The sequence below is a fragment of the Marmota flaviventris genome, chromosome 14, assembly GCF_047511675.1.
Source record: "Marmota flaviventris isolate mMarFla1 chromosome 14, mMarFla1.hap1, whole genome shotgun sequence".
NCBI classification, from domain to species: domain Eukaryota; kingdom Metazoa; phylum Chordata; class Mammalia; order Rodentia; family Sciuridae; genus Marmota; species Marmota flaviventris.
This window is the reverse complement of record NC_092511.1, coordinates 22,240,618-22,260,244: the sequence shown is the minus strand read 5'-3', so window position 1 is coordinate 22,260,244 and position 19,627 is coordinate 22,240,618. Positions and strand designations below refer to the sequence as shown.

General features: G+C 39.1%; 1 protein-coding gene across 1 annotated transcript in view; it reads right to left on the bottom strand.

The window, feature by feature from the left end:
• Positions 1-3,528: 3,528 nt before the first annotated feature.
• Clip4 (CAP-Gly domain containing linker protein family member 4) overlaps positions 3,529-19,627 on the bottom strand; it is a 54,430-nt gene continuing 38,331 nt past the window's right edge. Inside the window, exons 13-16 of the mRNA XM_027933521.2 lie at positions 18,541-18,664; positions 14,552-14,616; positions 10,476-10,548; positions 3,529-5,821 (exon numbers count right to left, since the gene is read on the bottom strand). Coding sequence (XP_027789322.2) covers positions 5,500-5,821; positions 10,476-10,548; positions 14,552-14,616; positions 18,541-18,664 — 584 coding nt within the window. The 3' untranslated portion in view covers positions 3,529-5,499. The remainder of the gene's footprint in view (positions 5,822-10,475; positions 10,549-14,551; positions 14,617-18,540; positions 18,665-19,627) is intronic.

Genomic DNA, 19,627 nt, shown 5'->3' with positions numbered 1-19,627 from the left:
AAGTCCGTCAGGAGAGATCTGTAAATAAGCAGTTGACAGGACTAGATGTCACATCCTTTTAATGATTATGCCGTGTCAAGTTGTTTTCTTCCATTATATTTTGCTACAACTGCAGCCTTATTAGCAAAGTAAAATAATAAACTCATCTTTTAAAGCTTACCTTTCACCACAGAGAATATCTAATGAGACACCCACGCCCTCTGTCCACAGGCGATTTTCACCTTACAGTGCCCATTCCCAAAGCAAGGTAGCAAAGCCCAGGATAAGCCAGGTGTTTGGGACCAGGAGGTGTCTGGACCGGGGCGTTCCTCAACATGTGTGTCCAGGTGCCGTTATGATGGGGAATTCATTGAGGAGTCCTCTCTCCCAATTACCTTGGAAGAGAATCCCTCCTTTCAGGTTTATATAGCTATCCACCACTGTTGGAAGGCAGTGTCTGGAAACCTATTGTGAATAAGACAGCTTTATAGTGGATCCTGAAATGTAAAATCTAAAAAAGAAAGCCAATTCAAACATCCGACAAAGATAAGGCCGTAAAGGCTGTAGGCAAGTTTCCTAAGTTTTACTGCTCCTAATAGTTGAGGGAAAAAAACAATTTAAATCTTTCTGCATTACTCTCAAAGTAACATTTATGTACTATTTCACAGTTCTCAAAAGGAATAATTTCAAAGACAGAAATTCTTTTTTCTCGTGTATGTACCAACAAGCAGCTGGTTCTGTTTTTAAAAAGACGAGAAACTGAAGCAGAGCCTCACACTGGATTTTCCTCTGTCACACACCAGGGAGTGTGAAGTGAGGCTGCAAGAATCTTGGGCCATTTCTTGATTCCCTAAGCTCTTATTTTCTTCAAGAAACAGAGAAGATCACTTTGGGGAAATTGTGATCTTTTAAACTGATATGTATAACCCACTGGAATGCTCATTAAAAATCCATCTTTATTAGCAAGTTCATAAAGGGTGCTCATGCTCTTCTGCTCTGTGATATTGTCTATAATAAACAAAAGCCATTTCCCCTGCCATCAGTATGAGCCTCGTTGTGACTATTAAAATTCATTTAAAAATCCATTTGGAGATACTTCCCCCAAGGTATCAGAGGGTGACACCCATCCTTAACAAGAACTATCGGGGGCAGCCAATGTCATTAACACTGTTGACTGCGTTTAAAATGAGTCTGAGAAAGAATAAAAGGAATGGCTGGAAGCTGTACGCATCATTTTAGCACGATTCAATTCCATGTCAGTGTGATTTGATCTGCTATGTGAAAAACAATCATTCGTTCAGTCTTCAATGAGGTGAACCTACTTTGAGCAACAGGAGGGTAGCTAAAAAACAGTTTTCTTTGTTGAATAACAAGCATGGTACTTTTTAAGATTTTTGATAGGGACAAGACAGCCATCATGAAGCCACGAAGAACCCTATTTATTTGGCTGTAACTGAAAGAACTGAACCTCCGCAAGACTGACGTGGGTCCAGGATGGTGTTTAGTTTGGATATTTAAACCTCCTGCACTTCTGAGACTCCCATTTCATTTTATTTAGCCAACCGAAACAACTCTGAGAAAAATGCCCAGTCCTGAGACCAAAGGGGTCTGTTGGAGAACATGTGTATGACTATTTACTCTGCAACAGACCCAGATCTGGGTGCACACTTTGAATTGTAGAGCTGCACTTCAACCAGACTTAGCATCTTGTAAATGACACTGGTGATCACTAAGGACAGGTTTATATGAAGCTACAGGCCTCAATTAAAACACTTAGAATATCTTTACATGATTCAAAACTCTCTGTCCCTCCTTGGTATCACTGTGACCACATTTCCTTATTTGAAAGGTACAGTAAATGAGAGGACTCACTATTGACTGGCCATGAAAATTCTATTCATTAGAAGACTTTTTGAAAAGGTAAGAGGAAAAAGTCTCCCCCAGCTCTTGATCCTACTCTCCTCAAGGGAGAGCTATAAAAGAGAAAAACAGTCTCATTTTCATCAAGCAAAGCGAACCTATATTGATGTCAGTGACATGTGCCCATCTCCTCTAATTCTACCATATGAACTTCCCTCCTGTAAAAGGAGAATTTGCAAAAAGTTTGATAGAAAAATATTTTGCCTATGCAAAAGCATCATGTTCCACTGTTCTAAAAATCCAAGAATCCTAAAGTCAAACCTGATCAGTCTATTCAAAAGCTTCATTAAGAATGTTTGTTTGTATATTCACAAAGCTTATGTGACACTGTAGATAAGAGCCAATGTACCAAGGGATGTTAATAAACAATATTTAAAATATATGTGATAATGTGAGTTTTGTATTAACTACTGTCCTCATATTATAAATAAATGTAGTGAAGCAAAAAAATGAAGAAAAATTTTTAAATGAATTCTCCCCTTGGCTTACAATGTGGTGGTATATATGCCCTTGGGCCAATCATTTAGATAACAGATAACTGGTAAACAGTTAAAATTTCTATATGTGTTTTTCAATTAAGAATGATTCCTAACACATTGGTCAGTCAGAAAGCATATGATCATGCATTCTAAATAGGTAGCCTCAAAACGAAACTTTAGAATGAAAATATTTAGCACTGGAGACCCATGTTGCGCACACTGGCATAGGATCCAGTTCTCTACATATATTAGAGATGTTCTCTAAATTATTACATCAAAACATAAGTTCAAAGACAGCCCCCAGCAAAACAGACAGGGAGCCGCCTCCATGACCCTCTTGGGTTCCCCCTTCCCTCTTCCTGTCCCTCAACAACTTTTAATCTCCGACCTGTCACTCTGTAGGGACAAAGTTGGGTCACTGGACTCAAACCTTTCTGGTCCTCTCTCCTCCTTTCCAGGCTTTGTCTCTCAAAGCCACCTCTCTACTGCAAGCTAGCTGTGTGGCAACTGGACATTAAGCAACCAATGGCCTTCCCAGTCTCTGCTCCCTCTGCGGATGTTGGCTGAGCATCTATCAGATGCTCTGTTACTCTACGTGTGGAGATAAAGCAATGGACAAAGCAGGTTCAAATCTACCCTACCCCTCAATTTAAGGACTCATGAGAGGAATAGTGAACAAAAAGTTAGGCATGGCCAAGGGTGGTGGATGCTAAGGAGAAAATGATTTGTGAGAGGGAGGAGGGTGGAGGGGATTCATCCCAAGATTACAAGGTCTCAGTCCACATTAAGCACTTAAAATTATTCCCCAGACTTACCCTAAAATGCAAAAACAAAGCTTTTCAGTAGAAAGGTGATTGCTTTTTGCCTCAATTCAAAGTGTTCTCTCATGTTCTAAATGAAACCCAGCAAAGTTAAGTGATCTTAAAAAAAAACTGTAGAAAAACATCTTGAAATGACTCTGTTCTTCAAAATAATACTAACAGGAGGGTAGCTAAAAAACAGTTTACCTTGTTGAACAACAAGCATGGTACTTTTTAAGATTGTTTATAGGGACAGGACTGACATCACTACAGGGGGAGAAAAGCCCAGGGCACAGGTGCCCTCAGTTACTAAGAGAAGAATTGCAAACAGGGTAAATGACAAGATACCATTCCAAAACCAAGCAGCTTCCCTTTTTATTAATGCTCCAGAAGTGAACTTTGAATGACATTTAATAAGCAAAACACAATGGAAACACCTAATTTGTATGTATAGTATATGTAAACACACATGTTAAATGGATTTAATAATCTTGATCTGAATATGATGAGAATTGGTTCTTTGACATCAAAAATAAATTCAGTGTTGGCATTACTGTTTTTAACTTGGAGAGTTTTATATTTAACAGAATTATAAATCTCAAGTTCAGTATAGTCATGGATTTCATGTTCAGGTATAAATAGTTTTTAAGAAATAATCTATATAATAAAATAAATCTACTTTTAAATCACAGCACACTTATTTTCTTCAATCAATAAAAATAATCCTTGGTTATAAAGCAGCCTTATTTTGCAAATGTATTTCAGGAAAATAAGTCTAGCAGTATTTATTGACATACCACACTTTTTAAAAAAAAAAAAAAAAAGGCAACAAAGTAACAGAATTTAGATTTTAAAATAGTATATTGCAAAATAGTTCAGCATATTTTATTTCTAAGCACAAAGCAAGCTCCATTCTGAAGGATACTTTTAATCTTATAAACTGTTCCAATATTTCTGTGGTAGTTTGAAGTCTAAATATTTACAATAAATCTTTACACACATAGGACAGAAACTTCAATACATATACACAAGACAGACTCTGGACATTATTACATCACTCTAGCAAAGCTTAGTTTGTAACAAATACTCAAGGAGGAACGTGGTACACAGTGCCGTCTGTCGCTCTGTAAGAGGCTGACCTCTGCAACCTCTGGGGGCGAAGAACAGCCACTGCAGCCAACAACACCAGGCTGACCAGTGACAGAACAAAGAAGCCCGGGAATCAACACACATTTAAATGAACAAGTAATACGCCCTTCCTGACACATCTTAATTTGCTCTCTTCTGTTGAATACGTTTTTTAAATGTTTTTCATATTCCAGGAGGAAAGGATGTCAAAGAATCTACAAAGATGAAAGTGCATCATGTTTTAAAAGTGCTTTGAGTGTGCGTGCATGTGTGCACAAGTGAGCGTGTGTGTGTACGTGTGTGAGATAGATACATCTAGCGAAGAAGTTAAATAAGTATGTGCAAAACATTCTGATTTGAATTCATAAACCTTAATTGTGAGTTTTCTGTAGTTCATACAGATTAGACAGGCAAGCAGCAGAAGAAAACTCGGAGGTTACCTACTTTGCATAGAGGGAAAAAAGCACTGAGCCACAAGTCAGGAGATCCATGGTTGTTTGCCAACCAACTAGTTGGTGGCCCTGGGTAGGACAGATTCCATTTCTGTATTCAGCAAAGGGGCCAGAGGCCAAGCCAGACTGCCCAGGGTTCATCCACCTCCCACATTCTAACACACCTTGACGTCAGCCATTCCTGAAGGGGCACATGATTTTATCAGAAATATCAAAAAATACACCTAGTTGCTATTACCTTAAGGTAATTATTAGGAATAAAACTCAGACAGAAAGAAAAACTCAGAAAACATGTGACAGAAAAAGGTCATGTGAACACTGTGTTAACCAAAGCTAGTGAAAACCTTCACAATCGTGACAAATCCAACATCATGTGCAAACATGAAACACAACAAGCAAAGCAATACATCCATCCATTTATCACCTGGTGGCATATTCTTTCTTTTCTTCCTTTTTTGAGTCCTGGAATTTTTCTTGGGACCTAAAGCTTTTAAAGCTTTTAAAAGTGCTTATTTGGAAACCTTTTAAGAGAACCATGATATCTAGAGCTCATGCTTGTGGCCTTTTAAGGAGTCACTCTCATTGTTGTAAGGGTTTGTACGAAGATGACTATACGCTGCATTTCCACATGTTAGGTAATGGCTAAAGAAAGTAAAACCATATGCCATGGGTTCTTATTTTATACGGTGTGCGTGTGCACTGTGCACACACACTTTTGAGCTCGACTCATACTTCAGAAGCTTAACAATTCTCATCCACAAGTTTGGACCCATTGATTCCCCGATAGGTCACTCTTCCCGGTCTAACTAAGACTCCATGGTTTGGCTTACAGGTGAAATAGCGCTTGTCACCCACGGCGCCATCGTTCTTCCCCTTGGCGCTTCGGAGCTCCAGTCCAAGCCAGATCCCTGAAGCAAAGTCCGTGGGGCCCACGTACCTAACGGTACCCATCTCATTAGAGCTCGTGAGCAGGACCTGAGAGCCCCGGTGCAGCTTCACACTCCCCTCAAGGCCACCTGCTGTGCTGGTACTGCTCCAGCTGCGACGCAAAGCGGTCTTGGACCTGTCCAGAAGGGAAAGTGAGAACAGTCCTTAGGTGTGACAGCCACAGAAGACAACTGACCATACTTATTCCACGGCCAGATTCAGAATTCGTCATTGTAATTCACAAAAGAAAACACTTTATGGGAACAGCTTGATTTTTTTAAATGCTAAGCAGCAGCTATCGCATCACTAAAGCCAAATGAGGTCTGGGTGCCCTGAGCAGGATTCCTTCCTTTTCCCTCCTGGGTAACAGAACTCATGATGGAGTACAGATACCTCCCAGCACCTGCTGCCAATGTGACCTGGTTAACAAAACTCTTTGGGACTCACTCACCAGTGAACTCAGCCAAGGCCTCAAGCCTGCCCTGCCCAAGAGCTACCTTCAGTGATCTGCTGGAAGTCGCTGATCCTGACGTTCACCCACGATGGGTATACTGCGGCCCAGATCTTGCTGCCCTCTCATCAGAGATCTTCCAGAAACCACCAATCCTACCTGAGCCTCCCACCCTCTGTCCCATGCCACTGCTCCAAAGAAACCCTTCTCCCCAGGCCCACAGCAAATACAGTGCAGAATCTATTACCCAAACTGCACAGATCTCATTGGAAACAGAACCTGGACCCTGCTTATTTTTCTATTTTATTTCATTTTTATATATTTTTAAATACTCTATCAAAAACACTATCTCATTTCCTATAACCACAACGCAGAAAGGAAGAGGACATGAATTTTATGGGCAGAAAGCTGAGGCTTAGAAGGCTTATTCTGAATTGCACTTGCCAATAAAAGTAACAGAATTCTAGTTATAAAATACATGTAAAATTATTATTTGCTATGTCAAATGTACAAATACAATAATAAACAATGTGTGAGGAAAAGCACAAATCTTTACTGAAGAACATACAAAAGAAAAATGAAAGTTCTTTTTCTAAATAGAAACATACGTTTGTTAATATTTCAAATTCACCCCAAATGGACAATTTTTGAATCATGACAAAATTATAGTAATCTCCACATAATGACAGTGAGCTATCGCTTCCTGAGCACTCAGTACATGCCTTACACCTCCGTATATTATCTCTTTCTGCTTTACACAAATCCGTGAAAGAGGTCCTGCTTCCTTCCTGCTCACCTAAGAGGAGCACAGGCTCAGAACCTCAGGCCCAGGCTGCCCAGGCACACAGGCCAGGGCTAACTCACCACCAGATGGGCATCAGCCATCAAGAAAAGGTTGAAAAATGATAAGGCCGTATTTACACTGCTGTTTTTTTTTAATTACAGTCAAGAATGACACATAATAAAGAAAATGACTGGGGCTATGATGCAGGAGTAGAGTGCTTGCCTAGCAGGTGAGAGGCCCTGAGGTGGACCTAACCCCCCAAATAACTATTAATCTAGAAAAATTAAAAATATACAGAATTATTTTATGTGAGGACAAGTAAAACTTCAGAACAGGGAACGTGAATTACGGATGCTGGGCAATTCGTTGTTTGGGAGAGATGAATGTGATTCTCACAACTCATAAAATTTCAAAATTCCAAATATGAATCCCAAATAATTTAAGTACTAATGCATAATTTAAAAAAAAAGAACTGAAAGAAAATAATGCTGGATATTTATCTGACTTTCTGCAGAGCATGCATGTGCCCATACACACAGAGAAAGGGGGTGATGAGAGGAAGAGATACATGTTTTAAAAGTTTGGCGTCTATTATTAGTCAAGTTATGATTTTTTTTCATATGCTATTATGATATAAAAATGTTTCCAGACACTGGGTTTGTGGCACAGTGGCCTAGCATGAGTGAGGCACTGGGTTCGATCCTCAGCACCACATAAAAATAAATATATTATGTCCACCTACAACTAAAATAAAAGAGTTTATTTTTAAAAAATGTTTCCATATCATAGCACAGTGCTGTCTTTTTAAAAACATTGCCAAAGTCGGTGAGGAAAGATATTAAAGAACATGGGATTATGTTCATGATATTTTTAAGGAAAAAGCTTTCTAAAGGGTATAAACACTGAGTTTGATCCATCTAACTTTGCCAAAAAAAAAAAAAAAAAAAAAAAACTCAGACTCATGCATTAAGAAAAAAAAAAAAAAAAAAACTGGAAAAGTATACACCAAGGTGCTGACAGGGATAATCTCATGGAGGTGACAAAATTACAGCTGTTCCTTATCCGCATCTAGTGTTCCTTAATGTTTTAAATGTTGTACACTCAACTTTCCTAAACCAAAGAGCTTATAAAGAGCAAAGAGGGGACTGGGGCTGGGGCTCAGTGGTAGGGCGTTTGCCTAGCATGCATGAGGCACTGGGTTTGATCTTCAGCACCACATAAAAGTAAAATAAGATACTGTGTCCACCTACAACTAAAAAGAAAATAAATATTTTTAAAAAAGAAAAAGAGCAATGAGTAATAAACTGAATTCGCTATCTAAATCAAAATTAATGGTTTGGTTCAAGTTATATCAAAGCTCAGAAGTCCGGGGAACTGAGAAACTCAGAATTATAGTATGTCTGAGAACTATGTTAATTCACTCAAAAATATTCATTGGCCACCTATGAAGTGGCAGGCACGGGCTAATCTAGGAATCCGTACATAATAAAGCACTAAAATGTTCTAAGCTACAATAAAGACGAGGAAGGTGCCAAGGGTGCATAGGGGAGGAAGAAATCTCTCCTGAAAGCCCAGGGAAGGCACGTGGTGGGTAAGTGACACTGGGGCTGTAACTAGGAAGGTCGTGGACAGAAAAGCGGTACATGGGGTGAGCAAAAGGCACATTTCAGAGGGTCTAAAGAAGGCCGGCCCTTGTGAGCACAGCCCGTGAGGTAAGGCAGAGAAACACACAGGCGCTGGCCATGCAGGCCACTGTAAACTGTGCCCAGGAGTCTGGACCTCACCCTGCTTAGAAACTCAGAAGTGAGAAGGGAGGCAGAACCACCGACGAGGTGTGAAATGATGGACCCTGTGGCAACTGAGTTGCAGAAGTTTGGCCTAAAGATACTTAAACTTGAGCTGACCCCCTGCCTCTGGGCAGCTTTCCACAGACAGGACCCAGCATGCACTCGTGAGCAGAGGCTCGTAATAGGGAGAGGAGCTGAAGTCAGGATGGCAGGGAGTGGGTGAGATGCCAGTCACAGACAGGATGCACACAGTAGGAGAGGGGACGCATGCCTGGTGGCAGACAGGTCCCCAAGCTCCTACAGTACTATCATCTAAGCTCATTTTCTTTGTTACTCCCTTCCTGGCATGAGCTGTGCATGGGCTTCTGAAGAGCTGCTTCCAAAGCACTCAGTCACCTTTTCCTCTGAGTGAAGCGCATTCATCGCTACCATCTCCCCCACGAATAGAAAACCAACCTGCTCTTCCACACAAGTGGCGCCCCTCTCGGGTTCCCTGTCACATGCATGGGCACTGTGTCCTCTGGCCCAAGTCCTCCACTCTTCTCACCCAGGAGTTTTCACCCCCTCTGACTACATTTTTCACATTTCTTCTGGAAATATTATTTATTCCCATGTAAATAAGCAAGAAAACAACATAGTGTTTGGCCAACCTCAATAAACTCACTTTCTCAATACAGATCCTTCAAAATACATCACGGTTCCTGATTAACAACAGCGTGACACACCATCAACTCTGCAGGTGGAGGTCCCGTCGCTGCACTGTCTCTCCTACGCCAAAGATCAGGGCCCACTTTCCTACCAAGTGCCAGCACCTACAGGTCCTCTGTTCCTGAGATCACTGGTTACCAATCATTTTGGTCACACACTCTCTTTAAGTAAAAATAAATACATAATTCTAAAAATGGGTTCTATATCTTCGGTAAAAGGATAGTCATTTTTACACAGGTTCTAGTGTCAACCTGTATCCATATTAGTAAAGCTTAATCTCTATTTTTATAGGAAATGAGCACTGTTGTCTCCTCCCCGGGTCTAGAGCCGGTCTTGAGCACGCCCATACCTGCTGGCATGTCATTCATTCTCAGGGCTCAGCTTTTTTTTCTTTTCTGCTCCTCCCCTCGTTCCTCTGTATCATGTCCTTCCACTCACCACAATCCCCACACTGATTTTTCTACCTCTTTCCCTTCAGCTCCTAGTTGTCTCTTCTTAGTAACATCTTCCACTCTGCCTAAGAACTCTTGAATATCTTCAATAAACTGGAGCACAGAGTTACTGCTGCTCTTAAACTCCAGCGAGAAGACCCATCTCAAAACTCTCAAAACTGGCGATGGCTTTGAGCAGTACATGCTATAAGAGGAGGGGGCATGCATTTTTTAAAAAATATTTTAAGATTACCTCATGTAAAGAGGCCTTACAATTCTCTCATGCATTGATCATATTAAGTCAAATCTCAGATTAGTTTAATAAGCAGTGTTTAAAATAAATCCACCCTACTCAAGGAAAACACAAAATGTAAATTCCTCTGACTTTTATTAGCAGTACTAACCTCTGAGAAAATATATGCAAGACTGCTATATTTAGTCACTGGTGACATTTTTAATTGAGCTTGCAAAGGAGAGAGGAAGAATTCAACACACTGATCACACCTTCTCTCTTATGTGTCAAAATTCTACCAAGCAATGTACAACACAGAAATTCCACTTTTCTTCCTTCATAGAATCCCGTCATGCTCATCTTGAAAGGTGTTTTTCTAAATCTTCTTAATACTCACTTGGCAAAAGCATTTCTTCTGTTAATCTCTTTTTGGGAAGAAGCAGAAGTTGTGCTGAAACTTCTCCTAAAACCTAAATATGAAATTAATTTCAGAAGAAGAAAAATAAATCACACATTTTCAACTCCTTATTTAAAAAGTTATCTCTGGTCATTTCTCTTCTACAGATGTTCTATGATATGAAATATTTCTTTGGGGGGGAAAAAAGTGTAAACACAGAGCATATTGGCCATTCAGATTTCTTGACAGATTCTTACCTTTACCTTCCTGAGCAAACTTCACTCATATGGGATAAGTTAAGATCATGACAGTACTTTTGGAAGTTTTTACCATAATATTTCTCAAATAAACTGAATTATATATTGATAAAGTTGATTCCTTTTATGACTGAATATTGCAATCTTGATAATCATGAAAAAATGATTTTAAAACACCATTATTAAAAATACTCCATTTATAAAACAGTAAATAATAAACTTCAGAGCTGAACTCCTTGATTGTTGCTGTATACATAAAAGAGAGTTAAAAAAAAAAAAAAAAGACTTCACAAAAGATAAATTCTTACAAAGGATTCTAGTTCTGGCAGTTCTGAGAGATAAGATGTGCTGAATGACTTCCAGTGCTGGGAATTGAAACAGGGCCTCATGCATGCTAGACAAGCACTCTACCACTGAGCCCCATCCTCAGCCCCAGAATAACTCTAATTTAAAACAACTATATTTTAAAAAAAAGAAAAAAGTACTGATGAACTTACACAAAAGGCACAATTTCAAATAAAATTTTTAAAAAGAAAGAAAGCATGAGTGATCAGCAGGCATCCAGACAGCATACCACAGAGTTTTCACTCAATTCTAGGAACCAGGGCTCTTGCCTTTCTGGATGCACCAGGGAGTGGGAAGGAAGCAGCAAGGGCCTACCCAAGGTGTGGGGTGGGGGGGATTCTCACTAAAAGGGACTCTAGTTAAAGGAGCTCACTCAGCATAAGCTTAGTAATAAACAGAAGGAAGCACATTCCAATGAAGACAAAGGAAAGGGATTTGTGTCCAACCTTACACTCAGTAAAAGGCAAAAACTTCTACCCTCACAGTTTGTGACCATGAGTCAAATTCATACTATCTGTGTGAAAAATAAAAAGTGCTGCACAGAACATAAGATAAAGTCCCAGGTGAGCAGTGCCTCCAGGCCACTGGCAAAAGTAAATATAATCTCAGAATGCATCAACCCAGGCCTCAAACAATTCTCATCTTTAAAACTCCAAGTAAATGAAGCACCTCACAATAATAAATCGCAAAACTCACAAGAAAAGAAGGCACCCTAAATCAGGCTCAACAGAAACAGATGCTGAATTAGACTCACAAAAACTTCAGATATTGATTACTTAACACAGAATAAAATAAAATAAAAATTTAATTTTAAATGTTTAAAGACAACAAACTTGAAAATATGGAGAAATAAGTGATAGTAAATAACAACCAGATTTTTAAAAATAAGTAAATAAATTTCTACAATTAATAACTTTGTGTCTAGATTAAGCAAGAGAATAAACACTGCTAAAGAGAGAATCAGAAAACAGGAAGAAAACTCTGAAGATATTCAGAATGTGATCGGAGGACAAGTTGTGAAAGAATATAAGAGGCATGGGGAAAAAGGTATGTCCAAAGTAACAACCAATCAGAATTTCAGGAGGAAATAATAAAGAAAATGGAGGAGAAAATACTCTTGGAGTATAATGAGTAAAAATTTTATTGACTTGAACAAAGATCAAGGTACTAATTCCAAGATCCAGGAAGACCCATGATACCAAACAGGTTAAACCAAAACCAAAAACAACAACAACAACAAAAAACCTCCACCTAGAAATATCATAGCAAAGCACCACCAATAACACAGGGATCTCTAACAGCATCCCCCCAAAACTGATTAACTTGATTTTCATTAAAATTTAAGACTTCTTCTCTGTGAAAGACACCATTAAGAGAGTAAAAAGAAGCCAGGCGCAGTGGCACACACCTGTAATCCCAGCAGTTCTGAAGGCTAAAACAGGAGGATCTCGAGTTCAAAGCCAGCCTCAGCAAAAGCAAGGTGCTAAGCAACTCTGTGAGACCTTGTCTCTAAATAAAATATAAAACAGTGCTGGGGATGTGGCTCAGTGGTCAAATGCCCCTGAGTTCAATCCCTGGTACCTCACACACACACCAAAAAAAGAGAGTAAAAGGACAAGCCATGGATTGAGAGAAAATATTTTCAAAACACTTATCTTATTGGTCTAGTATTCAAAATACACAAAGAACTCAACAACAAGAAAATACCAAGAAAAAAAAAATCTATCTGAACAGACACCTCACCAAACAAGGTACACTGAGGGGTGAACATGTGAAAAAATACTCAACCTCTGTCAGGGGCTGAATTGGGTCCCCCTAAAATTGATAAGCTTAACTCCTAGCCTCCAATACCTCAGAATGGGACTGTACACAGACATAGGCTTTAAATAGGTAATTAAGGTAAGACGAGGTCCTGGGGTGGGCCCTAGTTCAATATGACAGGTATCTTTACAAGAGGAAGAGATGAGGACACAGAGACCATATGACAGCAGAGGAAGAAGCCACTGCCAGCCAAGGCAGCTCCAGCACACCAACACAACACCGCACCTCCTCAGGGAACCCCCAATTAAAACACATGGCTATCAGAATAGTGAAAATCCATCCATATGTCATAAGTTGACCTCAACAAGGACTTACGGGCTGGTGTTAATACAAATAACTCTCTCACAGATGGTTATCCATATGGAAAAGAAAATTACATTTGATCCATACCACCCACAAAGTCAATTCCAATTGAACTGACAACAAATGTGAAAAATGAATATATAAAAACTTTTAAAGCACAATGTAGAAAAATACCTTTATGATATCTGTCTTAGGAAATAACTTATTAAGACAAAAAAAATGCAGGCCATAAAAGGGTTTGCTCTTTGACTACATAAAAATCGAGAACTTTTATTTATGCAAAGATTAAAAAAAATAGTGAAAAGACAAATAAGCAACTAGGCAAAAAACTGAACAAAATATTAGCACCTAAAATACACAAAGAGAGATCTACAAATTAATAAGATAAAAAACAATACATGCCAAAAAAAAAAAAATGGGCAAGAGACTTAAACAGGTACTTGGTAAAAGAGCAAATGGATATGGCCCATAAACTGAAACCCTGGCTCCACCTCTTCTATAATCTGGAAAGTACAAATTAAAGCCACAGTGAGATACCACTGAAAACCATCAGACTGGCAAAGATTTCTAGGCCAAACAAGATCAGTGTCGGGAGGTACAGAGGGACAGAGTGTATGCTGCAAGCACCTGGCGCTCCCTAGGGAATGTTGAGGACACGGCCATCCTCACCTGGCAATCTAGAGACACAGTCGCCCATGCACCACAACACATGTTGTACTAACAAAAAAATAGGACATAACCTGAAATAACCATCCTGCATTTTAATGGGATGCTACATAACAAAATAGCAAGCACTAATCAAAATTAACATTATTTACACACACACACACACACACACACACACACACATATATGATATACACAGAAAATAATTAACATAGTATTCAAGACTCACAACCTTAGGATAGGATATATGATGAGGGAGGCAGATGAGAAGCAGGTGGGTACTCAGGAGTTTCTACAACACAGGTAATCCTCAGCTGAGGGGTGGGTAACAGATATTTGCTCCATGATTAGAAGAACTATACAAATACATTCATGTACTACTTTGTTTACATACAAACTTGACAATACAATGAACTAAAACAAAAGAACTTCTTTTTTTTTTTTCCTTCCCCAATACTGGGGATCAAATCAACAGACACATGCTATGCAAGCAGCTCTACCCTGAGCTACATCCCTAAACCTTATTTTTCCTTTTTTTTGAGACAGAGACTTACTAAATTACCAAGGTTGACCTCGAACTTGTGATCCTCCTGGCCCAGCATCCCAAGTATCTGGGATTACAGTTCTGTACCATTACCCATGGCTACAAATATTTATTAGCAACATAAAACTGTGTTATCTTACCAGGATAAGAATGATTCTGTTTATTTGAAGAAATTTCTGAAAGAGTATCCAGGGAATCTGTTAGTCTATAAACAGAACAAACAAAGCATACCTCATTAAAAGTAGTTGGTGTTCAGGTTTTCAACCAAGGTTTTCACACCAATTATTATTTGTTACTTCTTTCATTCAACAAACATTTATTGAGCACCCATATAAGCCAGGAATGAGCTTCAGCCTAGCGTGGGAGACAGGCAATACTCAAATGGAACAATCAGAATCACTATCTAAGAATCAAAAGTATGAAAAGTCAATTTAAAGTAAATTAGCTTAAAATAGGAACCTGATTTTGTTTCTTTGGAACTTTATTTTCAAAGGAACTTAAAAAAAATATGAAAATATTTTTATTTTATTAAATTTAACAAACAGTAGATTAAAATTATAAAAATATCACTGATTCTTAAGTTGGAAAAAAGATATTGGCCAAGTTTGTGTGTGTGTATAATTTTTCTGATAAAACTGTATGGCTAACATAATTCAAGGCCCTTTATATTTGACTTTAAGCACAATCATAAAGGTCACCTTCCCCATGGGTTTCCTCTTCATTTTTTGATATTCAAATTATTCCTTATTTTTGAAAAGCCAACCCTAACAGCCTCATCTTCTTTCAACTGCTTACTGACCTAAATCTGCAAGGCCTCCTGTATCAATCCCTTCTTGCAACACGCTTCACTTCCATCAAGGAATCCTGCAACTTCTGCAGCATCTGCAGCTCCACACACAAACCACCTGCATCATTTTTACATGGCATACAACACACTGCAGCCAATGAGGGACTGAGGGACACAAAGAATGTGACTTGATGAATGGTGAACAAGACAGTCTTGGATGAAGGGGTGATGGACAGTAGACAGTAACCGAATCCTAAAGGTGATCAGCTCATTAGAAGTTAAGTGCCTACTGATAAGAACTAAGAAAATGAATACTATGCTAATGAAGATCATCTGGTCAGTGTGCACACGTGTCGGGGAGGGGGGTGAGATTTAGTGAGTTTTCTCAGAGTATTTATCAAAAGAAAAACTGATTGATTTATATAGATTGAATATATAAATATATATAGATATATTATATATATATATATATATATATATATATATATATATATATATAAGCTGAATGGAAGTTGGGTAATGGTGGGTGGGTCTAAAAAGCCAACCCAGCAGAGGAAATAATATGTGCAACAATTCTGGGATAGGAGGCACATTTTTTAAATGGAAAGGGGAAAAATAAAAGGCAGCTATAATTCCAAGGAGAAAGATGCAAGATGAGGATGTGATAAGTCACTACCTTATTAGGACTGTCCTCAAGCAGTCCCTAATTTAAAAATCCTTCCATCTTGAGGATCAATGGGGTCTTTAAAGAGATCAAAACTGATTTGGATTAGAAACTCTTCAAAATCAGAGACCATGTCTGTTTTATTTGCTTATAGAATGCCTAGCACAGCACAAAGTGCTAAAAGACACTTAATAGTATTTGATGATGATGAATGAGACAATCAGAAGATGACAGGAAGACAGCTGGATTGAGACAGCAGTTCATTTAGAGACAGCCCTGCTTCTGTTAAGAGGGAGCTGCTTTCAAATGCACCACCTTAAAGAAGGCCAAACAGAAGGCAAGCAAAACACAAAGTCAAAAACAAAGCCAGAGGAAAAATGAAACCATGAGAAAGAATGTGGCTTCACAGTGCAGAGGAGGAAAAAAGGGCTGTTCCTGCAGAAAAGCATTGAACTGGGAATCAGAGCTGATCAATACTTACTGTGCCTAAAAAGCACCAAACTACACACTTTGGGTAATGGAACATGAAACGAATCCCAGTCCTCATGACCAGGAAACAAAATTTGTATAAGCCTGTAGCAACGTGCCAATGACAATTTTCCCAAGTAGCAGAGCGCAGGAGCCTGACCCAAGTGGCTCGGTGGACCTCACTCCCAAGGTCACCCCTTGCAACTTCTTAAAGGAAGTCACAGAGCTCCTTTATCCACCAGAGCTATGTTAAGAAGCACACATCCTGATTCTAGATGGTCAGGGTTCAAATCCCCACTGGGAGCATAGCTTACTTAATCTCTCTGGGTCTTGCCTTCCTCGTCTGTGAATCAGGGAGAAGTACGGTGCCTGACTCATCAAGTGTGGAAAAGTAAATCATTTGTTATGGTTTGGATGTGAGGTGTCCCCCCAAAAGCTCATGTGTGAGACAATTCGAGATGGTTCAGGGGAGAAATGAATGGGTTGTGAGATCTTAACCCAATCAGTGATGTAATCCCCTGATAGGGATTAGGTGAGTGGTAACTGAAAATGGTAGGGTGTGGCTGGAGGAGATAGTTTTGATGTATATATTTTGTATCTTCAGAGTGAAGTCTCTCTCTCTCTCTCTCTCTGCTTCTTGATCACCATGATGTGAGCTGCTTCCCTCTGCCACACACACTGCCATAATGTTCAGCCTTATCTTGAGCCCCAAGAAATGGATCCAGCCTTCTATGGACTATGACCTCTGGAACCTTGAGCCCTCAAATAAATGTTTCCTCCTCTGTAGTTGACTAAATACATGAACAGTGCTGAAAACAGGGCCCAGAAGTTGTGCACATGATTCTTTACTAGCATTTCCTTTTCTTCATTTAAAAAATGATTACAAAAAAGGAGGAGGAGGTGGGGGAGGAGGAGCAGCAGCAGCAAAGTGCCTAAAAGTATAGGCTTAGAAAAAATAACAAACCTGGGCTAGGTCCAGCTCCACCCCTAACTAGCCACATGACTTTAGCTAAGTTACTTTATCTCTTGTAATTTGTTTCTTCACCTGCCAAAACGGGAGTAATCATAATGGCTTACACTGCCTCGGCTTGGACACAGAGGAGTCACAGTGACATAGCAGCCAGGCCACACCCTATAGAGCCCTCTGCTTATTAAATGCTCAATAAATGTTTGTAACAGATATGGTTATTTTCTGGCTTACCTGACCAAACAAACGCTTATTAGGATCAAAGGAAGTAACATTTAACAGAGGATACTTTAGGAACTACAAAAGCACTGTGTTCTGAATGTTTATCAAAAAGAAGAAAATGATAATACCAAGTGCATTGTAAAAAGAAGGAAATTAATACAAAAAGTATATGCAGTTATTCAACACACACACACAAAAAAAAAAAAAACTGAGGACAAAAGTTGATATGAGAAACTAAAACGAATTTGCCTGGAAGCAGTCACAGGCTCATAAGGGAGCCAGAGTGTGATCAGGGTTCTAGACTTAGGAATATGATCAGACCATGTATGTTCTCCCTGATTGAAAGATTCACATCCCATTTCCCAGCCACTGAAAAGCACACCAAGCCAGCTCTTCCAGCACATAAGGCATTTCACTTTCCACCTGGAATTTCACAGGGATTTGTTTCTGCTCAAGTTGTTTTTTAAAACCAGAGTAAGGTGCACAGAAGTGTTACTGTCTTACGAAGAAACACCGAGGAGGTTTATTATATATAAGTCCTTGAAACTTCACTTCCCCCAAAGATCTACTGCCTATCTATTTTTGAAAACTAAAGAAATCAGAGGAAAAGCCATTTTGGTTCCATTAGGTTTGCAGGAGAATGAATGGGTGCCTGCTGGCAGGAAATTTAATGTAGTTAGGATGTGACTGAAGCAATCAGGGAGCATTTTTACTTTTGTTTGCATGACAGATTAAGCTTGCTGCTCTCACTGTTCTTAGCTTCAAACGCCACTTCTAATAGCCTACACATACTCATAGGGTTTGCAAATGAGGAAGAAAGAAGGTTTTTAAAATTGCAAATCCTTAGCAAGGCAAATTTAGCTTTCCATGAGCCTTCTCTCTGAAGAAGGTGGCTGGTTAACCCTTAAAAGAAGGCACAAGTTACACTTGGTGTGTGTCTCCAGATAAAATTAGGGTCTCTGTGTGCAACTTCAAATTTCAAAACATTTATGTAAACATACACAAATCCCCTTTTTCTCACCTTTGTACCCTGGATGGGGGAGCAAATATTCCATATCTTGGAGAACAACTAAAATACTGCACACCTCCAACCGAACCATCATTCTTGCCATGGGGTTTTTCAAGCTCTATACCGTACCAATACCCTAGAACATGAATATTGCATTTTAAAAACGTCTACACTTTACTCAAAATCATTATGCTATTATACTAACCCAAAATCTGGATGGTTTAACATTTTCACAAATGACCAAAATGATGGAATATCATCACCATCATTAAGCTTTCAAATGATAAAATTATAAAATATAAAACTTGAAAATTTGAAAAGTGGGGAAAACATTTTACCAGTGTAATTGCTGAGCAGTACATTAAGGGAGGAAAATAAAATGCACAAACACAAATTTGGAGAGGATTAGCTATTATGCAAGTAGACTGAAGCCAAAATGTATCTTAAAACTACAAAGAAGAAGAAACTGTCCTTGACTCTAATTCGCTGTGTTTCACAAGAGAAGTATAATGTAATATCAAGATGCAAATCATAGAGTAAATGTGCAATCTTTTCATTTCACACTCCCAATATTAGAACACCACCAATGGTTCTTAAATAATTAAAGAAGGACAAAGATAATATGGAAAATACCACCAGACATCATGGTAACTCTGGTTCCCTCCTTCCCTCCCTCCTTCTCTCCCTCCCTCCCTCCCTCTCTCCCTCTCCCTCCCTTCTTCTCTTCCCTCCCTCTCTCTCTCTTTCTCTCTCTCTCTCTCTCTTTCTATCTCTAGATGGAAAGAAAAATCTTCTTTTTTTTTCCTTTTAGGAAGAATTTTCTAAACGATTTTTAGTATTTAAAGGCCCACTCTGAGGAAAGTGATAGGAATTTAGAAAGCCTAAAACTGAAGTAGCAAGGTTGCTTTTAGGGTTTCCACAAGCCTAAGGTAAATGGAGACCCTCTGAGAGCAAGGATTTTCAAGTTGAGGATACCTTAGACCAGCTTAAAAATGCCTAGGAGTTCACTCATTCGTGATTTAAAAGGAGAGTACAATGGTAATTGCATTTGGTCTCCTACAATCCATAATAAATAAAAATGAGGACATACACATCAAGA